Genomic DNA, 24,853 nt, shown 5'->3' with positions numbered 1-24,853 from the left:
GCGTAAAATATCGCTTTGATTTAGGCAGTGTAATGGAATAATAGCGATATGTTTTCGCGCATCAATCTGCAGCTAAAAGACAAGATAAATATTTGGAGTGTTAGCTCAGTGGTTAACACCGGTGCCTTTCAATCATAAGGTCCCCGGTTCGAGTCATTCCCAGATTAATGTATGTCGTCCAGTTACAGAGTTGTTGACAATTAACAATTCATAATCATGGACGTTAAATATGAATGTGAGAGACTGACTTGGGTCAGCTTGCGGCTTTGATAAGCTAATTAGGCTTCTTCGCGAGTTCCTGCTTGCAGGAGGATCTAATATACATACATACGTATTTGGGAAAATGTACGCAGTCGCTCTAATCTAGCAGCAGTTCAAAGTAGCAGTGGGGTACTGTATAGGCTTAGGACTCGTGCACACCTAGTAACTGTATAGTATATGCCTAGTAAAATAGAGGAGCCCCAATGAAACAGAAGCCAAGCTATCTTTGTAGGTATTTTACAGATTTTGTAGGCCTATTTATAATTGTTTGAGACACTATAGTAGGCCTAGCTGCTTATTTATGATTCTGCGTCATGTTTTACTTTGTTCATACTTTTGGTGGAAAAAGGTTAAATTTCATATTGCACAGAAACATAATTTTCCAATGTGCAATTACGTAGCACAGATTGCATCTTTCTTCACAGAAAGAATTGATGTTGTAGATCTGTACTATGGAGACTTGAACAGCAATCATAGGCCTAGTGGCGAGTAGATTTTTAGTCAAGGTCGCCAAATAGCGAATGCTTTAAAAAATATTTGTCGAGGCCTGAAAACCGCTAAGACATGATTTCTCATGGCAGAAATCATGGATACTTTCCATACATGGTATATGGAGCTGTCATATTGAGTACAGGAATCTGTTGCTTGTGAGGTCAAATCTCATTTGAGGCCACCAAAGGTCAAACTCTAAAACCCTTTACATGATATCTAACGTTGTGAATCGTGGATACTTCTCATATTGTTTTCGGTGGAGGTGTGGATTGCCACGTACAGTATACTGACCTGTGTTTATCATGCCATTGTGTAATTGTAAATCAAAAAAGTGGTTCGGGCCATTTATATTGTAACAGCTACTTCTGGTTAACAAGCAGAAGTGTAGTGCATTGAAGTCATTGAAACCTCAATGCATATTGCATTCTGGTTTTGTTTTGTTCAACACTCTTAAAGACCATTTCGTCAAGGTAAAGGTCCATCGGGTAACTGATTTCCACAATGCCAAATTTAACGATCATCGGTTAAAATCACGTATCCACAATTTTTTTTAAAACTTGTCAGAGAGAGAGAGTACTCCTCTGACAAAAAGAGCGTCTATTATGTCCGATCCATTGTTACGAGAACCTACACGTTGAAATTTTGAGAAGAATTATTCCTGACGACCAGAAATTTCTGCTTGGAACATAAAAAGAACATTACTCTATTCCCGGGCTAAAATACACCTGGAGGTTAATATTATTTATTTGTAGTGTTTGTTTAGCATCCATCACAGATAAAGATACAATCATGAGAAAGCCCATTATACATCTCATGAGAAAACACATCAATGATGGATTAGATCGACACAACTATCAAAGATGAGCCAACCAAAAATAAAAAGCTAAGCTACTTGACATATATTATAATCTGGCTTAAATAAATATCCCGCTTACTATTTAAAAGTTCATACAATGTTGTGAGTATGGGACGTCACGCATGCACAAGTACGTATACACCGTTCTTACGTACGGAACGATGTAGTAGATAACATGCACCCATTACACCATGACAGCCGCAAATTAACTGTTCACTTGTGTGGAAAGTTACACCATGATGGTTGGCCGACATCATTTTACATTGTTTTGATAGTTTCAGCTGTAGAGGATTTTGCAGCTACTGCAGCCACAATAGACACCTGTTGATTGGCCGAGATAATTTATGTTGTTTGATATCATTTCAGCTGTAGAGGATATTATTGCAGCTGCTACAGCCACAATAGACACCTGTTGATTGGCCGAGATAATTTATGTTGTTTGATATCATTTCAGCTGTAGAGGATATTATTGCAGCTGCTGCAGCCATACTAGACACCTGTTGATTGGCCGAGATAATTAACATTGTTTTGATAACTGTTTCAGCTGTAGAGGATATTATTGCAGCTGCTGCAACTTTCCTTTTGGACAGTGGACACGGTACGGACCTTAAGTCCTCTCCTTGGAGCGCCTGTGTTTGTGTCTTTTGTGTTTCTTAGAGTGATGATGTTTGTGCTTCTTTGATCGCACGCGAGGCTCCGGTGATGTATCTCTCTGCATCTCCTGGCCGGGTCCTCTCCTCCGCTCACTATCATCTTTTGGAGACTCTACGGGGACACTGCCTCCGGGACTACTTTCCCGTTTGACTCCGTTTACACCTTCCTTGCCCTCGCGCCGATCGCATCTGTCTCGTTCGATGCGATCTCTCTCTAACTCTGAATCACCTCGATGGAGGTCATCTTCTGGATTTCCCATGCTGTTTTCTGATTGGTCGGTGACCGGTCCGCTCTCCTGTCGATACTTCCTGATGGAACTTACGGTCTCTTCAAATGAAGTGCTTTGTTCAAGGGTTGTATTCTTCTCTCTTCTCTCATCATCATCATCATCATCATCACCACCATCATCAACGGTTCTATGAAATCATAAAAAAGATATTTTTGGCAGTTACTACTATGCAAAACAAAACAATTTCGTTGAGAGGGTGGTGGCCAATTGGCTAAGGCGTCAGACTCGTGATCCAAGGATTGCTGGTTCCATTCCTGCCTAGTTCATTACGGTGTGTCCTTGGGCAAGATGCTTGATCTCGCTTGCCTCTCTCCACCCAGGGGTTAAATGGGTACCTGTGAGGTAACTTGTCATTGGGCGCAGTATATAACTGCAGCCGCCTGGAGGGATTGTCTCTGGGACAGGTTATCATTGACCAGGGGTAATATAACGTCTGTAAAGCGCTTTGAGACCTATCACTGGTATAAAGCACTATATAAAAAGCAAATATTATTATTATTTAAGTTGGATAACAATGTTCACTTAGTTGTAGGCTGCAACTGGATACACCTGGCTACAGCATGATAGGGAAGGGGGTAGGTTTATCGTGATCATTTAATTCCACTCACCCTTCTTGGTGAAGAGCCCGCCATTCTGCCTCTGCGTCCTCCATTTGATTGGCGATGATTTCTCTCAATATCTAAATCATCAAAAGTAAAAAAGTACAGAGTAAAGATTTCTTCAAGCCTTTCATGAATCATCATATTTTCCTAAGCAAACTGCAATAGGCCATGCTTCAAAATAATGTTTTAATACCATCTGATGTGTACCCTATAAGAGGACCTACTGTCAGTTCCAAGTACAAAATTCACACATATACGTTTATATAGCCTACTAGATGCTTTCTGAGGATGGTGTTCACTATCGAGCATCCACACTTGAAGCAAAAGACTCCGCCCACAGACACCGTCTTGTGTTCAGCATCCACACTTGTAGCAAATTCCAAATTTAATGACCCAACTTTTTGTAGCCTGTCCTTGGATTAATTTCCCAGGTGGTCAATGTTCCTATTATCTGATCTAATCACCAACTTTGTAGGGCACCACCTGCTCTCTGTCTCTGCTTTCGCAGTTATCAATATAATAGAGAACAACAAGGAGCTAATTACACAATCCATCATGATGCAAGAACTTGTTGCAATCTCACTATTAATAACAGGGTTTTTTTGGCCTTGAAATAAATGATGAATAGACCAATTCTGTACTTCTTCCATACATCAGATTCATAAACAATAAACTACACCGCTGGATAATTTAGTTTACAAATATGGTATCATCTAATCTCTAGTTAAAATTTTACAAGAAAACAAATTTTAATATCAAATGCATGAAAGAATGATTACAAAATTCTTAATCTCAAAGACAGACCTACTCTAGTTGTACGCTTGTTACACTGTCAATAGATGTTTACAAATGTAGCCCTTCGCAGCGTAACAAAATGAATGATAACCAACAAAAATTTTTATTCATTTGCTCTCAAAACAATTATGACCAAAAAAAAAAAGGGGGAGGGGATGCAATTGCACAGAAAATCATTTGCTTCCTTTAAAAAAAAAATCATAAAAAAATATCAAACCCTTTTTCAGAGTAAAGGCAACTTAAAATCTTTCTGGTCACTCAGCCATTAATTCAGTTAACAGTTTCCATGTTCTGTGGTTATGTTCCTTATTTCTGTTTAACCCTGTACCGCAGGCAATTAAATTATAGTGCTTTAAATTTTGTGAAACAGGTTTTGTGTCTTAAAAAATACCACTGTCACTTTGTATAAAAAAAAAGGCCATCCATCTCTTTTTTGTCTTGTCCAGCAATTTGTCTTTTATGCATAGCATCTTGCGATTCGATACCGCATAAATTATTCATTTTGCTGTAATATGCATAGTTTATGCATAGTTTATGCATAGTTTATGCATAGTAATATGCATAGATCTCCGACAGGGCCGGGTATGTCTCCTAGTCAGCCTCTATGTGTCTTTTGCTAGATGCTAAATGTCGGTGACTGTCATTTTTGGTCACCTGTGTCAAACTTTGCAGTGAGTGGATGTAGCAACACATCACTGTGGCGAGAGGGGGGACATTCTCCGGCGGGGCGGGACAGATGACGGGCGAGACGATGTTAGATAAATGAAGACCCACGGATGGGTCGTTGCGACTTACGTCCGTCTGGGATCGTTTGGTGATGTGAACGTTTTTGGCTCGATAACTCTGTCTCCTTCTCTTGTAATCTCTCATCTGTTTCAACAGCTCTACTCGGGACAGCTTCTTCTGTCCTGGTCTTGCAGATACTGAAAGATTCGGGTAGGGAGACATAAAAGGCTGATACTACCACCATCGTCATCCAATTGAAATGAGAGGAGTGCTAAATTGATAGACAATTCCCCCAACAATTCCCCCAGATGAGGTAACAAAGATAGTTTGTCTTAAAAATTTGTTGGTTAAATGTTTGACCAGAAGAACCCTGAAATATTTCAATCTGACAAGCACAAATCTTTGTCCTAAAATATGTACCTGGGGCATTTTATCTGGTTGGATTTAAATATGAAAATATGTTCAGTTGGGACATTTCATTGGTTGAAGTTAAATATGTAGGGACATTTTTCATTAGTTGGAATTGAATACAAATTATGTACGGACTATTCATTGGTTGAAATTAAGTACAAAATACGACTAAAGGATATTTCATTGGATGTTATTAAAAAAATTTAAAATAATGAATTTTTGGATTTGGATTTAAATATGTTCATTTCAGAGCAGTCAGAGCTTTTAAAGGGTGTGAAGACTCGCGCACAAAGAAACGTCTCATGCCGGTAATCTGACCTAGTTTCGAATGAGGTGTAACAGAAGTGTTAGACACCACCATCGATCCCAGAAAATACACACACAGCTTGCAACCTATGGTCAATACATACAGCTACGGTCAATACCCACAACACAGTGTACATAGCAGTGATGGACATATCAGGTCTAGATAAAAGATAACAAGGTATCACTATTTCATTATAGTCTGCATTTTGTAGCGACAAGAAGAAAACTTCACTTGCAAGCAACGGAAAGTTAACTTTTTCAGAGCGCGGCACGCGGTTTGGGGCGAGTCTTCAATGCCTTTAATACTGGAGGGCTGTCTATTTGTTCATATTTGTTTGCTGTTCTTTTTGGATTATGATCACTCACACAAGTGGATATTTATTGGCCAATTTTTAAAAGGTTCTCATCTTATCAGTATACATACATACACTCTCTCTCCCTCCCTCTCTCTGAATAATTATTGGATTCAACACAATAGACAATGTTACTTTCAGGAATGCAAGGCCATTCTATAAAAATGGATGCAAGCAAACATGATTTTATCTAGATAAAAGGTATGAAGAAATAAATGGACAAAAAAAAACAACTTACAAATCTTGTTAGTTCCTGACGTCTCTGCATCGACTCCGATCTCTTCGATCAACCTTGATGACGAGCTTCGTGACCTTTGACCCTGAGCTACGACGTGGTCATATATGGCCAGCTTCTCGGCTTGGGTAAAGTCTGTACATGCCCTCTCGGCTGTCCGAGGCACGTTTTTGAAGGTTGGCTTTCCTACAAAATGAAAGTTTAGGAAAATATAATGATCGGAGTAATTTATGATGGCAGTCGATGTATTGACACTCACATTTAGTAATTTATTGATTGATCCATTGATTTCTGACTTTGCTTTGACTACTTCATAACCTGTTATTACTCTGTACTTATTATCGATAATTCCTAAAAAATGAAGTTTAGGAAATATTAACGATCAGAGCTATTATGATGGCAGTCAACGTATTAACACCCACATTTAGTCATTTATTGATTGATCGATCGATTGATTTCTGATTTTGCTTTGACTACTTCATAACCTTTTATTACTCTGTACTGATCGATAATTCCTAAAAAATGAAGTTTAGGAAATATAATGATCGGAGCTATTATGATGGTAGACGATGTATTGACACTCACATTTAGTAATTTATTGATTGATCGATTTATTTGATTTCTGATTTTGCTTTGACTTTATAACCTTGTTTTACTCTGTATTTATCCTCTATTTGTTCCTGTTTAGACTTTACAATAGTCCCATGCAATGTGCTTTGAGATATTCTTTTATGTAAAGTGCTATATAAATACATTTTATTATTATCATTACTCTTATTATTATTATTATCAATTTTGAAGAGAAAATATTCCACTGTTAAAGTTGAGAACCTAATCTACCTTAAGGTACGGCTGATTAGAAGTGACCTATTTTGATTGGCTTAATGCTAGTTTCTTTGTGGCAATGGATCATGGTAGGTGGTCTGTAAAAGCTTAACTTTCCTATGAAAATCTTTTTTTTTTATTTATCCTTTGAAATGTGATACATTTTGGCACTTTCCTTTAAGTCGTGAAAGTTCTCTTTATTTGAGAGTTTCACCAATGTGTGATATTTTCTTACCAAACACATTCCATCCCTATTGTCAATAAGTGAGTTAAATGTTGTTACGAAAAACAAACACATTTTCAGCTGAATTCCCATGATGACATCATTCACTCTAAAATTTCAATATGAAATGTGAATAATTTCATATATTTCATCCCATTAACATTAACTTCCTACTGTGCAACAGTACTGATTCTAAATGCATTCACAAATGCAAAGCAGCCAATTCACCTTATTTATAACAAAATTTATATAACATTTTTTTTTTATTCATATAATTTTTTACATTTCTTATTATTAAATCGATATAACCATCTGATAAAGCCTGAAATGCCTCAAGTCTGACTTATTGTGAATCCAAATCAGCTACAGCTTGAATCTCTGCCCAATACAGTTAATCTGTCCAAATGTCATCAAATACTCCCAGCTACTGTACAGCCGTTCAATACCAAATTTATGCAGTTCAACAAGATTCGAGTAAGGATACATGTGAAGGATACAAAGCAATATGGATCATGTGTTTCCATAGCAACCTTCGTGTCTTCAGACACATCAAGAAGAGTACAATTGAGCCTGTAAATAAAGAGTACAGTGCAAAGTTTCATTGTCAAAAAAATTTAAAAAAAAAAAATGGAAAATTATGAGAAAAAATTGAAAAAAAATGAAAATAAATAAAAATATAAATTCAACAAAAAAAAGGGCTGATACCGACCTCACAACATTATTTCCAAAAAGAGTATGGAACAATTTCTGTCAGTATTTAGGTGTGTGTGCTTGAAAGTATAAGGATGGTTTAATATGCAAATTTATAACGTATCCATATTCTTCAGAACCAATCAAAATTACAGTCAGATGCCTCCACGTAAGAGGTCAAATACATACATCTGTAACTACTTGGCCTGATGCTATTTGCAATACTGTGCCAGGCCTACCTGCAATCGGGTAAACTTTGGCGATAAATCACATGGATAAAAAGCTTGATGCTACTAGCATGGCAACAGATAATCTACTTTCATTTACCACTCCTCCCTATCTCACCTACCCCTTGCCCCTCCCCTTTCCCCGCAAGACCGGGACATTGTCAGACTTTTCACTTACCGTTAACTCTTGAAAGAATCTCATTTAGCGTTGCTTGATCTAGGAGGAGAGGAAGATATCAAATGGAATTACAATTAAAACATCACAGTACAGTAGGCCTAATCACAGTAGGCCTAATCACAGTAGGCCTAATCACAGTAGGCCTAATCACAGTAGGCCTAATCACAGTAGGCCTAATCACAGTAGGCCTAATCACAGTAGGCATATCACAGTAGGCCTATCACAGTAGGCCTAATCACAGTAGGCCTAATCACAGTAGGCCTAATCACAGTAGGCCTTATTACAGTAGGCCTAATCACAGTGGGCCTAATCACAGTAGGCCTTATTACAGTAGGCCTAATCACAGTGGGCCTAATCACAGTAGGCATATCACAGTAGGCCTATCACAGTAGGCCTAATCACAGTAGGCCTAATCACAGTAGGCCTAATCACAGTAGGCCTAATCACAGTAGGCCTAATCACAGTAGGCCTAATCACAGTAGGCCTAATCACAGTAGGCATATCACAGTAGGCCTATCACAGTAGGCCTAATCACAGTAGGCCTAATCACAGTAGGCCTAATCACAGTAGGCCTTATTACAGTAGGCCTAATCACAGTGGGCCTAATCACAGTAGGCCTTATTACAGTAGGCCTAATCACAGTGGGCCTAATCACAGTAGGCATATCACAGTAGGCCTATCACAGTAGGCCTAATCACAGTAGGCCTAATCACAGTAGGCCTAATCACAGTAGGCCTTATTACAGTAGGCCTAATCACAGTGGGCCTAATCACAGTAGGCCTTATTACAGTAGGCCTAATCACAGTGGGCCTAATCACAGTAGGCATATCACAGTAGGCCTATCACAGTAGGCCTAATCACAGTAGGCCTAATCACAGTAGGCCTTATTACAGTAGGCCTAATCACAGTGGGCCTAATCACAGTAGGCATATCACAGTAGGCCTTATTACAGTAGGCCTAATCACAGTAGGCCTAATCACAGTAGGCCTTATTACAGTAGGCCTAATCACAGTGGGCCTAATCACAGTAGGCATATCACAGTAGGCCTATCACAGTAGGCCTAATCACAGTAGGCCTAATCACAGTAGGCCTAATCACAGTAGGCCTTATTACAGTAGGCCTAATCACAGTGGGCCTAATCACAGTAGGCATATCACAGTAGGCCTATCACAGTAGGCCTAATCACAGTAGGCCTAATCACAGTAGGCCTAATCACAGTAGGCCTTATTACAGTAGGCCTAATCACAGTGGGCCTAATCACAGTAGGCATATCACAGTAGGCCTATCACAGTAGGCCTAATCACAGTAGGCCTAATCACAGTAGGCCTAATCACAGTAGGCCTAATCACAGTAGGCCTAATCACAGTAGGCCTAATCACAGTAGGCCTAATCACAGAAGGCCTAATCACAGTAAGCCTAATCACAGTAGGCCTTATTACAGTACGCCTTATTAAGGGTATAGTACAAGTACAGCATGTTAAGACAGATAAAAAAGAATTAAAAGAATACAAAACATTTCAGACAATTGTGAAATATTAATAGGTCCTAGGTCATATTAATAGGTCATAGGTCATGTAAAAAGCGTAAGATCACACATAACCATATTATACTGCACAGAGCTACAGTATGTAACACGTTATGTATATATACATGTACTGAACATGTAAGTTGAGTCTGTATCTAGGTCATATTAACATGTCATAGGTCAAATTAATAGGTCATAGGTCATGTACAAAGCTTAAGATCACACATAACCCTAATTTACTGCAGGGAGCTATGTAACAGGTTATATACACACATGTACTGAACATGTATGTTGAGTCTGTATCTAGGTCATATTAATATCATAGGTCATATTAATAGATCATAGGTCATGTATAAAGCTTAAGATAACACATAACCCTAATTTACTGCAGGGAGCTATGTAACAGGTTATATACAGGTTCTGAACTCTATGTTGAGTCAGGCAGACCTTCTCATAATCAAAGTTTTAAGGGTATATATTATCCGCAAATAATATCCAAGGCGGAAATGCACATCCAAGAACAAACAAATGGATTTTTCTTCAAATGTATCATCCTTCGTAAACAAAGTTATTTTTCTATGGAGATTTGCAAATGAAAGATGAGGAGCTTTATTGAAATTTACAACTGTAGCTCATGAACTAAACGAAACAAGTACACACATAAATTTTGAATGCCAACCTTTTATGATGTGAACAAATTGTAGCCAATTCCACCACCCCCTCTGCCAAACAGTGAATTTTCACTCGAAAGATCGTAACGCCAATAAAAAAAACCACCGTTTAAATTGGAATACACACTCACCAAGTTTCATTGCAAACACTGTACCATGTTTTTCGTAGAAAAACGATGAAGATGGGGCAGATAGCTGTGGAAAACAGGAAAGAAGTGAGCAGTAACAAATAATATTTTACAATAATCAATGAACATCAGAGAATTGAAATCACATAATTGGACGAAAAGGTGAAAATATGCATCCACATCAATAAATCCAGAAAAGCACAGCGGAAGGGCAGATTCTGAAGAATGGTATTTTTAGTTTGGAAACCAGGTCTTTACACCTTTTCGGTTGCCGAAAAAAGTAAATTTGATTGTCCGAGATAAACATAGCAAAAAAAAACAAAAGAATAGAATGAACTAGGGTTAGATACAATATAGATACAATGTACAACATACTGTACTTAATAGGTGAAATGATGTGTAAGCTTGTGGAATAGAACAACAGCTTTAGGTCAGTAAAATTTCCCCTTGGGTTGATGATAGGCCTACAATCAAACAATCAAAACTGTACCACTATCTCCGAAGGTGATAACATCATTTTTCCTTTTAACCATTCGGGGTATTTACTTGCCATGCAATCCTGAATTTGACGTTTCTGAACGACTGGTCGACGTCTCCAGTGCGACCCTACAAAGCACTGTAGCAGTCTGCTGTACAATTGACATCAACTCTAACATGTACTTTGTAGCCACCATGTAATGCCTGACGATTTAACCATACACTGACAAATAAATCGTATACTCATATCACGGTTCATTTGACAGAAAGTGTCAGCCCCTTATCCTGCAATGAATGTCCTTCACATATGCCAGAATCCTTCCCTTATATACAGTACTGTACATATATATATAATATAATATAATATACCGTATGTACTATACATAATGGAGTTGTAAAATCCATAACAGTTGAAAAACTTTCAGCCTCCACCTGGATTCGAACCCGGGCCTCCCGCTTTGTACGCGGACACCCTAACCACTAGGCTATGGACGCTGATTGTATGTCCAGAGGTTCGGAACCGGTAAGGAAGGTCATAATTCCACTGTGGGCGTTTTTCACCTGTATCGAACAATACTAGTTCTGTTTGGTGACATATTTTTGCCTTACTCTAGAGATCAAATGTGGTGCTAACCAACTCGAATATATAATATAGACAATATACACAACTTACATAATCTTCTTTAGAGTATCCTTCCTGTGACCATTGACAGGCCTCGGTGTGTTTAGAGAAGGAACTCTCGGGCACCCAATGTCTGGAATCAACTGGACATAGCACCATATCATCTCCCTACATAATGTAAGAAAAACATCCATTGAGTGTATGGCAGCTTTGATATCTAAATGGCATTTTTCTCGTATAATACATGTATATATATATATATAAATATATATATATATATATATATATATACATAGATATATATACATAGATATATATACATAGATATATATATATATATATATATATATATATACAGTATTAGATTAACAGTTAAACACACCAGGAAAAGTCCACTGCCGACCAGTTTTGTCCTTTTGGGACTCATTAGCCGAAGGAGGGGATCAAACCCCTGACCTTGTATTATTTTCATGTACTTCTTGTATTTACTGTTCTTGCTTAGGCCTTCCCCGTGTTCCCACTTTTTCTCAGTCGGGTTCCATGGGATTTTTGGGGCTTTCAGCGACCCTTGGGCATCCCCAGTATAGATATAGGCCTTAACCCAGGCTTTCTCAGGACTCAGTTACGGGGACTTTGTGCCACCTCCCGTTAGCCCTCCTGCGAAGAGATACTGTAGGCCTTAGCCCGTTCGGGTTTTTCAAACCTTCATTACGGTTCTTTTATGTACAGAGAATAGCTTCGCCCGCCTCCAAAAAGAAACAGACAGCGAAATATCACATGGTACAGCCCACCTTACGATAAAAGCATGAAGAATAAACATGAACATAAATGGTGAATGCCTACTGTACAATCAGGGGTCAACTACCGTACCAAGCCAGGGCAAATTTTTAAGAGAATTTTAAGGTTGTTCTTCGGACAACCTTGCATTTAAATTTGATTGTCCAAAGGATTCATTGGTTGTCCAAATGAAAGCATTTGGATTCTTTGAAACATGCACCTTATTTCTTATGTTTTTTTCTAATATGAATGGGAGGCGTTACCAACAAGCGACTATAATTTTTGGGGCGGAGTCTTATTTAAACAATAGGGATTTTCCAAGTCTTGTTCGAAGTGTTGAACACGCAAGGCAAAAAAGATAGTCATATACAGTACAACCTAAGCAGGGTTTTAGGTTGTCCAACATGCTTTTTGGTCGTCTCAGACGATTGGACGACCGTTAAGTTTGAGCCCTGCAAGCAGAGATCACAGGTGGAAATAACACAGAATCTTAGCAATCACAAGAGCTCATTCAAAGATGAGAAAAAGAAAAACACAACAGAATTATTAAGCAAACACATCAGGGAATTGAAGAATGATAAAATAGACTACTGTACAACATCAAGTGGAGGATTATCACAAAAGCCAGTCCGTACGACCCCACAACGAGAAATGCAACTTATGTATAGCCGAGAAGTATTTTACTGAAGCCAGACCTGTGCACCCTGAACAAGAGAAACTAATTAATGGCTAAATGCAGACACCAAGACATACACTTACTGAGTGCAGTGACGTAGAAGTTGGTATGCACAGTCTTACTGTAGGCACTGACAAATGCACACGTATATTGTACATGTGTGTATGAAACAGTCTGTCTGACATTGTAGGATGGCTGTCTAGTCCAGACAACACCATCCATTATCACTATAAACAGGCTCTTCTTAAACAGAAACTAGCACTTTCAGAGACCGTAAAACCAAATTCATATTTATGTCTATATCTATGCAGCAAACAACTTGGAATGCAAATTCATTAGGTACTACTCGCCATTCCACATTCCTTAACGGGTGTTTCCTATTGGTTAGAGTTGGTAGCATGAGTAGGGGACGTTCACTTCAGGCAAAACCTCCAGAGAGGTACTGTATAGTAGCGTAGGTATTTCTGTGTCAACTTAATCCTTTTCTTATACATCGACTAGGATGATTATAGCCACTTTTAAGTTTCAAACACATACATCGCCGAGGATGATATGTTGACTTAGGCATCGCCGAGGATGCACCACATTTCTTTCCCGCCGTACCACGTGTCAAGCAATATTTCACGTGGGTCTCTTTCCACTATTTGGATTCCCCGGGTGCGATGTGTCTTGTCTATGGTGTGACGATAACAGCTTGAGAGCACGCCTATTTCCCCCTTCTATAGCAGCTTTCCATTTCACCCAATCATCCGATGCACGCAGTCAAGTACCACATAGCATTACTGCCGAAAACAGGCGAACACTTTACAACCAGATCAATTAGTTATTAAAAAGTTATTTTCCTATATATATCAAATATCTAGGCTTAATATAAAGTTACCAAGTTATTGTGTTGAGGGATATTCACGGCCGAACTGTGTTCCATATATATGTAGGTTAGGGATGCACCGGATATCCGGTCCGGCCGGACTATCCGGCCGGATAGTGAGCAATTATCCGGTTCCGGCCGGATATTTTTCAAAATCCGGCCGGATCTTTTTCAAAATCCGGCCAGATCTTTTTCAAAATCTGGACTGAATTATTCCTTAAAAAGGTGTTGGTATTAACTTAAATCAATGTAAACTATTTCCAAAAATTAATAAAAACATTCAAAGTAAGGAAAAATTAGGTTTAACATGTTTAATTTAATTTTCTCAATGGTCTGACCCACTGTTTCTAAAGATGAACCAAAATAATACTCCTTGTTTCATACTTCTACTTCTTATTAATGATTTTCTTTTGTGTAATGAAAAAATCCGGTTCCGGCCGGATTTTATCCAGCCGGATTTCATGTACTATCCGGCAAAATCCGGTTCCGGCCGGATCCAAAAATTTGAATCCGGTGCATCCCTATATATGCACGTTACCTTCCCTTAAAAGTAATATGTGTACTTATTAATCGTTGACTTTGTTCTGGCATACTAACTCATTGGTCAGCAGTATTTCATAAATGATTAACTGGAAATCTTCAAATTATTATTATAAGTCAGGAGTTTTTCACTGGCCAGCCATCCCTTTGTGACACAAAAGCATGCCTGTGCCTCCTGACATGTTTAAATAGGCAAAGCTTGAAAGTTGAAATTATTTTACACATTCTATAATTTACCAAGTTAACGATTAATTCTCTTCAAAAAAGAAATGCCTCCTCGTAATATTGCAATTGTTGGGAACCTTGTCAATACTGAACGTGACAGACCTTTTAATGACGGACATGACGGAAGGCATAATTTGGCCTTAACGACGTATTTTACATCGTTTCTACAGAATATAGATCCAGACCACAACCAACAGATGGTCATTAAGTCTCTTACAAAGTAAAACTAATCAATCCAATATGCTATTGCTTTGTCCAAAAAGTTAAAAAAAAATAATGTTATGTAACATTACAAAACATTTATTAACTGTCATTATGGTTTCATACAAAATCGTTTACTAGGGAAGATAATGTCAAATTGATCTTGTAGTGGGAATAAAATACATCTCTTACGAGTGAAAAAAAATGGCATTGGTCATTCTTCAACACATTTCTTGGTTCAAGGTCCAAGGTGTGTCAGGGACACTTAATTCTGCAATTTCACTGTGTAAACGTCAACTTCAGAACAATAACCGACAACAAACAAGACTAAAATAAACTGGGTTTTTTTTCTTCTTTTTTTTCATGTGCCTACGTGCCATTCAGAAAGACAAGTGCTTTTGAATAGAGTGGCCTAAAGTTTTTTTTTTTTTATAATATATTAATAAATGAGACTTATATAGCGCCAAATCAGTAAACAAAAGTTACTGCTCAAAGCGCTTTACAAAGAAGTAAATTAATTTACAAAAGAACAAGTGAAAAAATGGGTCTTTTATGATTCTTATCACACAAGGTAAAACTGCAATTTTAACAAGGCTACCTTATAACAAACCTTGTGATTTCTCAGCTGAATTGGAAGCTTTTATAACAGTTTGTTACATGATATATCATTTCTTTTTTGGGAAATCAAGTACCGTGGTGTGTTATACCTTGCCAACAATGTTTACAATGATGCAGCAAACCAGGGTGCCAGCTTGGTAATTTACATGCCAAACATGATCAAATTTGTTGTTTTTCAAAATTCATGGACCCGAGGAAAAGTTCAAGCCAAACAGCATTTCAGCGTTTTTGGGTGCGTTTTTCTAAATTTTTTAATTGCCTTCCATTTTAACAGAAATAGTAGCTCTGAGAAATTGTTACATTCCCACAAAGGACATTGATTCAACCATTTCTATTATTCAGTCCAACCCATGGTTGCGTATTGGCCTACACATTAGCGGGGGGGAAAAAATATGAAATTTTTATACTGCCTACTAATTATCAGATTAGGGACCCCCAATTGCAAACCACACGACCAGTATGAGTATTGGTGTGAGTAGCAAAATGTCTTCCATCTTAATCTTCCCGTAAATTTGGGAAATAATTGCACCCGTGGGAGACTTGATCAAGTCAAATATTTACTTGTTATTCAGGCCTCGATGTTATTCTATGTAAAAGGACTATCTGGCAGATTTATAATTTGGACTTTTCCACAGTTTGTGTGGATACGACATGTGAGAATGATCTACAGTATATTGTTGTAGCCGATTCCGATTTCTGCTCTGTACATTACGCTGCGGTACTTTGATCATAAACAAGTTGCAATGTTTTGGCAATGGGGAATAGTTTACCCCTATTAATAAGTACAGTTCAAACAATGTATTGCATAAACTAAGTTTGTGACAATTTTTGCACTCTGAAGACAAAATTTTTGTGGGATACTTTTCGGCAAAACTTTTCGGGATAATTTTCGGTTTGTATATATCCGAAGGTAATTATGGCTAACAACCCTTGAAATCAGTCCATTTCGGTAAACTGTCACCGGATTTCAAGATACGCTGTGGGGCAGTGGCGTAGCTAGGATTTTTTGAGTGGGGGGGCCATGGGGGGGCTGTTCTTTCTTGTGGGGGGGCCGGAGGTTACTATCTAAGCGGAGCGCCACCTTGGTTGGCGCGGAGCGTACAGAGAAAATTTGAGATTTCAGCACCCCCCAGATCGCAGGAGATGGCACCTGTGAGGCAAAATAGCAACCAAAAAGATGTGCAACTTTGGTGACAGAAATGCCCAAAAAAAATTTTCTCTTTCATGCTGACTGGCCTTGCCAACTCAGCCAGACTTTTAACTTGAGGGAAGTTGGCATCATTTGTCGTTTCAAGGTGTCAAGGCCTTTCTCCTAACTCAAACCCCTGTGGGCTACCGGTAGGTTTGTAGGATATGCCCACATGTGGACTTAAATAGCATTAGAGGAAGGGGATGGAAGACTAACACGCATCGATGTTTCGGTAATGGTCCAAATTGGTGGTTCGGTGCTAATTAGGCCATTTATTGGGTTTTTTGAGGCAGCTGTCATCAGAATCTGGGTTTTTGTGCCAATCGATGACCGATAACATGTATTGGTATGTAAATTTCTTCTTCATATATCTAGCAACACTCTAAAAACAAATGAGTGGATTTCATTCCATTGGGGTGATCACTCGGCGCACTTCAAATTAAGAGTGAAATTTAACTCTATTGGAGTTATCCCTCACTCCTAATATGAGTGAATATAACTCTATTAGGAGTCAAGATTTACTCCAATGGAGTGGAAATTCACTCTTATACCGGAATGTGCTCAGTGATCACTCCCATGGAGTGAAATTCACCTATGTTTTTATCAGTACAGTACAGTGCATATCATCATAGACGTACTACGTACGTTCGTATATCAGACGCACTCAATACCCACGATACGATATGGTCCTGGAGAAATAATTTCCACTCATCATTTTTTAAGGCGATACAGTAGTGAGTAGTGAACAGGCATAGCCGCATGTTTGCAGGAATTTCAGAATTACCAATATTTTATATCTCTACCAGTAGTGGAAAATCATGTTTCGACAGTTTCGTGGGCATATTCGTGGAATATTCAATGACATATCAGAGGCGGATGCAGGGTTTGTGACAGGGGGGATCTGACTGGTCCAGCCGCGCGTGAACGTAAGACTATCTAAGCGGAGCGCCATCATCGGTTGGCGCGGAGCGTACAAGAAATTTTTTGGCTTTACAAACCCCCCAGATGGCCGGAAACGGCACTTCCCGAGTATTCTAAGCTGCATGTACCTAGCCTGAAAATATGGATCTCATGTCTGCAATTTCTCAATTGATGAGAAAAAAAACAATCTATGAAATATGGTATTACATATCAGATGAGTTGAGATGATACAAAAATCATAATGCCTTTAGCCCCCAATCCCCTCCCGTTCCGTCACCACTGTTTGATGCAGGGCCGGATCCAGGATTTTGGAAGGGTGAGGGGTTTGCTCATGAAAAATTCGTTAGCGCATCCTAGCAGCCTACCGCTCTGTAACCTCACCGCCCAAAAAAATTTGAACACCACATCAATTTTGAAACTTTTCTGTCTGAAAATTGAGATTATAAGACATTTTTGGCACGTGTAGCACGCGTGCACACTATAGTTCATTTGACGGAAAAGACACACCTGGCTGACTTGTGAGGATAACCGCTTTTCTGACGTCCTACATGTTTAAAATTGGCGTTTAATTTAATTATTTTTTTCTCTCTCTTTTTTTTCTCTTTTTTTTTTGGCCAAGAGCAGGGGGGGGGTCCGGACCCCCCGGACCCCCTGGATCCGCACCTGCATATATTTATTTGACTCGAGGCAATATATGAATACCTGATACCTCGGCTCAGTACAAACGGTGCCAATCTTTTGATAGATTGTTGCGCTAGGTGGAAGCACTGAACATATTCAGCAGATATCGATATCGCGCAGCACAACAAGGTTCGTGGTGTATGGTCGCAATCGTCGCATCGACCATTGCCATGCCATGCTGTGTGACCATTCTCATGATTACTACAGATATTGTATTATTCTTATTCTACCAGATGCAGACGAGAAAATTGTGTAACTCTATTTCCCAAATTATTGAACAAAAAATATTAGTGAATCGCACTTATTTTTTTTTTACAACATTTTTTTTTACCCCATTCCCAGTGGGGGGGCCAGTGGGGGGGCCAGCCGATTTCATGGGGGGCCTCGGCCCCCCCTGGCCCCCCCGTAGCTACGCCACTGCTGTGGGGTCATTTAGGGAAATTGATTTCTGGACATATGGAAACACTGGTTATTGATCATATCTGCCATGCCATGATCATGACAATTAATACGATATGACCTTTAAGAAAAGTTTTATCCTAGACGAGTGTTTGGTATATATGCTCTACTTGTAACTGTCAAGACTACGTTTCTTTCTCCTTTTCTTTCCACCTGCTTTTATGTCTGCTACGAAGGAGCATATTAAGGCAAGGAAAAAGGGAGATGGGAGGAAAGGAAATGACACCATTATCCCGCTTAAATGTCCCATGTTTTGTCTGCACAAAGAAATGGGTAAACTGCTCAGAAATATTGCCAATCCAAACAAGTTTCTCAAATAGAAGCTTCGCTGAGCTTCTGCAGCATTTGTTGCTCTTTGTGTCTGGTTGTCCCTCGGACAGCCAGGTCTTACTGTATGTTAGGGTCGTCCCAATGTTCAGCAAATTTGGTTGTCCAGAACTTGGAAATTGTTTTGGAAATAATTATACCATGGCTGCATGAAACATGGCAAATTAAAAAATGCCAGACTTTCTCAAGACCAAAGCCTGCTTTATGGCTAGTACAGTATGCATGTATTTGTACTGTACAGTAGCCTACAGTACCCAGTCTAATGAGGGCCTATTAAATGATACGGTACAGGTTACCATTATAGAAGGCCAAACGATCAGAACTCTTGCAATACGTTTGTCCCTCCGAACTCTGTATCATTGATGTGTTGTAAGGGGGGGGGGGGGACTACTCCGGACAATCCACTACTCCGGACAATCCACGAAATCCACAATCCACCAGGAACAAGGCAAGCCTTACAGAAGCTCTGGTTTTCACCAATATCTGATTTATGCCGAACAAGATTTACCCAACACACTCTTCATTTTGTTATATACACTAGTAGGTCTAGACCTAACTGTAATATCCAGCATATGATCTGAATGTTAGGTTAGACCCCATGCCTTTGCTAATTACTGTAAGTTGCATTCAGAAGGCTAGGATGGAAAGTAATACAAATCAATATAACTTGGCTTCTCCTTAAGACCCGGAGCAAGGAATTCTGAGTTATCGAGAAAACCCAACAAATTTAAAGAGGGCACAATACTTGTGTCAGGCCTGTAACTTGTGAGATGTTTATATACAGTGCCAAACATGGGTGCCATTCCTCAGCCTCCCCCCTTCCCCCGCTCCAGCATCCCCTTTTTTCACGAAAAAGAAAAGTGGCATTTCCTTCCTTTCCTAGCCATACCTTCAAAATGAAATGACTTTCAACACCAGCCTGAAGGTTATTCTCATGTTACCAGACCACTTAGGAACTATGGTAAATTACTAAATTTGGAATGTAATCAACCAGTTGAATACTTCAAAATGAATGACAGAACATTCTGACAGAAAGCCAAACAAAATACCGTTGAACAGCAATATGTCCAGGTGACGTTACGCTGATCACTATCCATTGGACTTTATATCTGATCAATAACAATAACGTAATGTGACAAACGAAATCAAGTTGATCTGGCCAAATATTAATCGTTAAGTACCACCTTGACTCGGTAACCGTACTGCCTCAAAGTTAATACCGTAGTGATTGGTACTATATTACTGTATCTCAAATACGCCAGAAATCAAAATAATGGCCAGTCATGATTCAATCATCGACAAGCATTCTGCTGTAGCCCTAACAGCACTTCCCATTTACTGGGAAATTATTTCTGAATGCTGCACCATGTTTATGGAACTCCCTCCCGGTTGAACTTTGGATTCTATTATTATTTAGGCGCTGTCTTAGAGCTTCTCCATTTTCTCTCAACGCTATTGGTTTTTGAACCTTTAGCACCCGTAAGGGGCATTGAACAACTTTGGTTGGCGTCTGCGCTATATAAGACTAGTGATTATTATTATTATTATTATTATGATTGTTATTGAATACACTCTACTCAGTATCTGTGAATTGTTTGGAGAGTCAACACCTCCCAAAGGAAATACAGTACCTTGTACCTACGGTACTTTTGCAAAACTTTCAGCAAAATTTAGCCAGATAAAATCTGGGGCCATTGCTGAAGGATAACAAGTTGATGTACCTGTAAACTTTGTTTTGTCCAACCCAGCCTGGCAAGGATTCCATTAAAGCGCTCCTCGCTACTACTTCTGAATTCATCAAGTTCCGAAAGAAACTCCTGACGGTGAGCAGACGAGTTATCCCTTCCGGGAATTTGTTCCCCAAGATCCTCCATGTTGTGCAAAGGATTGTCAGACTTTCATAGCTGTACGTCTTCTGTGTAGCAATACAAAATTGACAAGCTCATTCTATTATAGTTCCTTAAGAAACTTGATATCGAACTGTCACTTAAAATGTAGCGTTTCAGAGCGAGAGAGAGAGAGAGAGATAGAAAAAAGCTGTTAGCAAACTGCCTAGTACTGTATCTACTGTACTGCAAATAGCATGGGTAGTACACAGGCTATTTGCAGTACAGTATATACAGTATAGTAAAGGCTTCATAATTGACGCACCCCCTTAATTGACGCACCTTCAATTATTACTAGCAACGATACAGCAGGCCACCTAAACTTTTTGCAGCAAAGCAGAATGACACATTTCATGAGTTTGAATCCATTTCAGCTATCTGCTGACCAAATTGTGATATTTTTTATGCTTTTAACACCCTCCCACCAGTTTTGCACATTTTTTGGGCATTTGGAAATCTTACTCCCTAAAAATAACCAACATTACCTCAATATGATAACACTGCTCTCTGGAACCTGACCAGTCTGAGCTTAGAGGCTCAGAGCATAGCAAACAGCATCTTAAGTCAATGGATGTATACTAAGGCCTACACTACAGTTAGCTTTACAACGAATGTGTCAATTTAGGGGTATGAAAGAACTCGACACGGCAGACATTTTGTGGTCAAATTCTGCTCAATTGTACGATGCATAAGCACAGAACCTTAAATATTTTGAGATCATAACATTTCTGAGGAACTACACATGAAAAACACATAGTCGAGTGATTTCGATTTTTCCTTGATAGATATCGTTGATCAAATCCTTAAGTGTGTCAATTATGAGCCCACCATGCTATACAGTATTAACATCTGCAGTACGTTCCAAAGGAACCTAACATTTGAGCTGTGTGGAATGCAATAATCTAGTTATTGACTCGTAAGGATTTGATGAACGATATCTATTAAGGAAAACCCCAAAACACACCTGCATGCGATTTTCAGATGTGAAAAGTCAGTTAATACCCAGTAATTGACACATTTTTCCATGAGCTTACTGTGTGGGTGTATCCATTGACTTTGTAGTTGTACGCTGTTTGCCATGCTCTGATCCTCTCTATGCATGCCTAGATGTAGCAGAGGGAGTAGTGGAATCATCTTGAGGAATTTTGGTTATTTTTAAAGAATAAGTTTTGTAGAAGCAAAAAAAAAAAATTGCAACACAGGGGGGAGTGTAAAAGCTTTAAAATGAACCAAAATTTTGTTGGCAAATAGAACATACTGTACCTGAAACAGATTCATACATAAGTAACGTATCTCTGCTAAGGTACATGGTTACTTCGAAGTTCGGACACCTAAGCCTTAAAACACCCCAAAACTATATCTTGTGGTCTAAATCACCTGAAAATATACTTGATATGGTGGGAGAATTGTGTTATATTACGATACACGGGCAAACTTTATTTCCTGCAAACTGTTTTCACGTTGTATTCCAAGAAAATTCTTCGTGATTGTGGAACTGGTATTTCTTTGATAGAGTATTGCGAAGTTCGGACACGCAACCCACAGTGTGGCGCTGGTGATAAAATTGGTGGCGCAGTTGCTCTTTCAGTAATTATAACAGACTTCATAGATCTCCGTCATTTTATTGACAAATATGTAAGTACTTTCTTGCACACGGGTCATTTTGGAGAGAAAATAACTGTAGCTTCGTACTTTTGGTGAAATTTGGCTCTTCCTGTAGGTTTTCATGGTGAAATCGTGTATTTCTTAGGGTGTCCGAACTTCGCAGTATGCCGAACTTGGCAATACTGACTATACTGTACAAATACTTTAGGTTAATAGGTTGCCTGCAGTATGGTTGCCATGGTGATATCTAGGAATATCTACGGTGGTGCGTCAATTACGAAGCCTTCACTATATTAGTCTAGTTAATTTAGAGACCGAAGGATCAGGAGGCCTTAAATTAGTCATTACACTGTTACACTTTACAAATCACAGTAGCTTATTTGAGACCCTATCCGTGTGGAGAACCAGCTTATTACAAGCCATCTTTTTCCGATTAATGTTCAGAAGATAATAAGGCAGGGGTTTCTCCTTCTAGCCTTCATTATATGTGGTCTTTTACTAGTAAATACTGACAATGTGTGACAAAAGTTGAGAGCCCACGTGAATGAGGAGAGCAACCTAAAGTAGGCTAGGCCTCAGCCTACTGTAGCCTACTGAATTATCCAATGTAGGCTGTAGTGTAGGCCTACTATTCCTTAACGAACGACATCACGAATTTAGGTCTCTCCTAAGCAAATGTAAGAATGGCTAATAATATGGCACATTAAATTACAACGTTACTTCTTGAGTGAATTTGTGGCCGGATTACTTGACTCCTGCGTTTACAGTACCCTTCATTACAAACCTTGAATTCTCAATAAATCTTGAATTCGAATCGGCGCCCTGAATCCCGCATGCCAATGTTAGGTACAATTATAAGCTAGACTTGAACAGCTAAGTTTGCTGGAGATGCATAGATGTATGGTTGGTTGGACCATGGAGGTAAAAACATGGTTGGACAGGCTACTCCATGTGGGAAGGGAGTGGGTTCAGAGGAGGATCAGGGAACTGTGACAATGGGAATGATGTTGGTTTGGTGGGTACTGGGTAGAATTGGTAAGGATGCAGGGAGGATGAAAAGGCATATTTAATATTACCGTGGCAGCATCATTTTTACCATACCGTTCGCAGTGTTTCAAAATAGGAACTAGGTCAAATAAATGAACAATTTATTGTTGGCACCATTACATTCCAACCATGTAGGCCGTTCCTGGCCGTAGTGTTCCTCAATATGCCATTTAGTTTCGTCATTTTTATCGATTTATTTTCCTTGGCAAAAAGGCAAATTGAATACAAATGGTGAGATATGGCACACACGTGTCCGGCCTTTGTGTGGACGTAGCCGATATGGCTTGTGCGTATAGCCGGCATGCATAACCACAAAAAGTAGCCTACATGGTGCCGATGATGGTATAGGTCATACTTGTTATATTGATCCGTTTTAGTGAATACAAAGGATGTTATTGTTCTTCATGAAAGTCCCAATTCCCAAGCAATCCATGTGTAAATGGCATACTTAACTGCATGCAGGTCAATTTGACCACCTTAACCTGAGGAAATTAAAACACTGCTATTTTTTTCACAGAGTTCAAAGGTTAATAGTTCACATCATGAAACTTTGTAAAATTAACGTTACAACCAATTAACCGTAATCAAAACTTAACTAAACGTCATATCTTGTACAATAGTCCAAGTCAATAAAGTAGAACCCAATATTGTTGTTTGAAGGTCAAAGGTCAGTAAAGGTGAACAGGTGCACCTGGTCTTAAAGGTCGCCAGTATTTTCATTCCCAAATATGCAAGATGACAAATATAAATGGTCACTCACTTGCAACAAGTATTCTCCACCCCCCCCCCTTCCCTCTCCTAAGTCCCTTAACATTCTTTTCTTTACTCATTGAGACTTTATATTGTGTTACTGAACACTCCTCAACGTCTGCGAGTATCTTCTGAACTTTAAACAAAAAACAAGTTCAGCACGCTCAAAATTAAGGGCTCAATGCTGATGAGTTAAAAGTATTGAGAATATCACAACGCATGTGGACTGACTGTATACTTACGTGTGAACCGCTAATTAAGTAGGATCTTTAGTATACGACAAGTTATCAAAGCAATGTGCAATCCGTGTGAACTAGAATCACTAAAACAATCGCTGCTCTTTCCAAATCTTTTAATTACAACTAGGGTAATCACATCACACATATAATGAATGTGTGGCAGCAATAAGCTTTCCGTATCATCCTCCGCCAACCGGTGATAATTTGATGATACTCGTGACATACCCGTGCCGTGAAGTCACGTGGACTGCGTGGATTAAAGACACATGTGTTCTCTGCACGAGTTTTCTCACTCTCT

At 39.0% G+C, this 24,853-nt stretch overlaps 1 protein-coding gene across 3 annotated transcripts; it reads right to left on the bottom strand.

Annotated features, from left to right (window-relative positions):
* Positions 1-1,468: 1,468 nt before the first annotated feature.
* LOC139984463 (U11/U12 small nuclear ribonucleoprotein 48 kDa protein-like) lies at positions 1,469-24,582 on the bottom strand. Of its 3 annotated transcripts, none has more exons than XM_071998380.1 (9): positions 24,559-24,582; positions 20,750-20,943; positions 11,598-11,714; positions 10,451-10,514; positions 8,124-8,162; positions 5,984-6,166; positions 4,745-4,872; positions 3,161-3,231; positions 1,469-2,679 (listed from the first exon to the last, which is right to left on the bottom strand). In XM_071998380.1, exons 2-9 carry the CDS (start codon positions 20,900-20,902, stop codon positions 2,217-2,219), a joined length of 1,218 nt encoding a protein of 405 aa, XP_071854481.1. In that variant the 5' UTR covers positions 20,903-20,943; positions 24,559-24,582; the 3' UTR covers positions 1,469-2,216. The 3 variants fall into 3 exon arrangements, with proteins under 3 accessions (XP_071854481.1, XP_071854479.1, XP_071854480.1); XM_071998378.1 differs by lacking the exon at positions 24,559-24,582 and adding an exon at positions 23,304-23,456; XM_071998379.1 differs by lacking the exon at positions 24,559-24,582 and adding an exon at positions 23,240-23,365.
* Between the last annotated feature and the right edge of the window lie 271 nt (positions 24,583-24,853).

Source organism: Apostichopus japonicus, chromosome 17 (assembly GCF_037975245.1).
Source record: "Apostichopus japonicus isolate 1M-3 chromosome 17, ASM3797524v1, whole genome shotgun sequence".
NCBI lineage: Eukaryota > Metazoa > Echinodermata > Holothuroidea > Aspidochirotida > Stichopodidae > Apostichopus > Apostichopus japonicus.
Note: the sequence above shows the minus strand (reverse complement) of the source record. Positions and strands in the feature narration are given on the sequence as shown.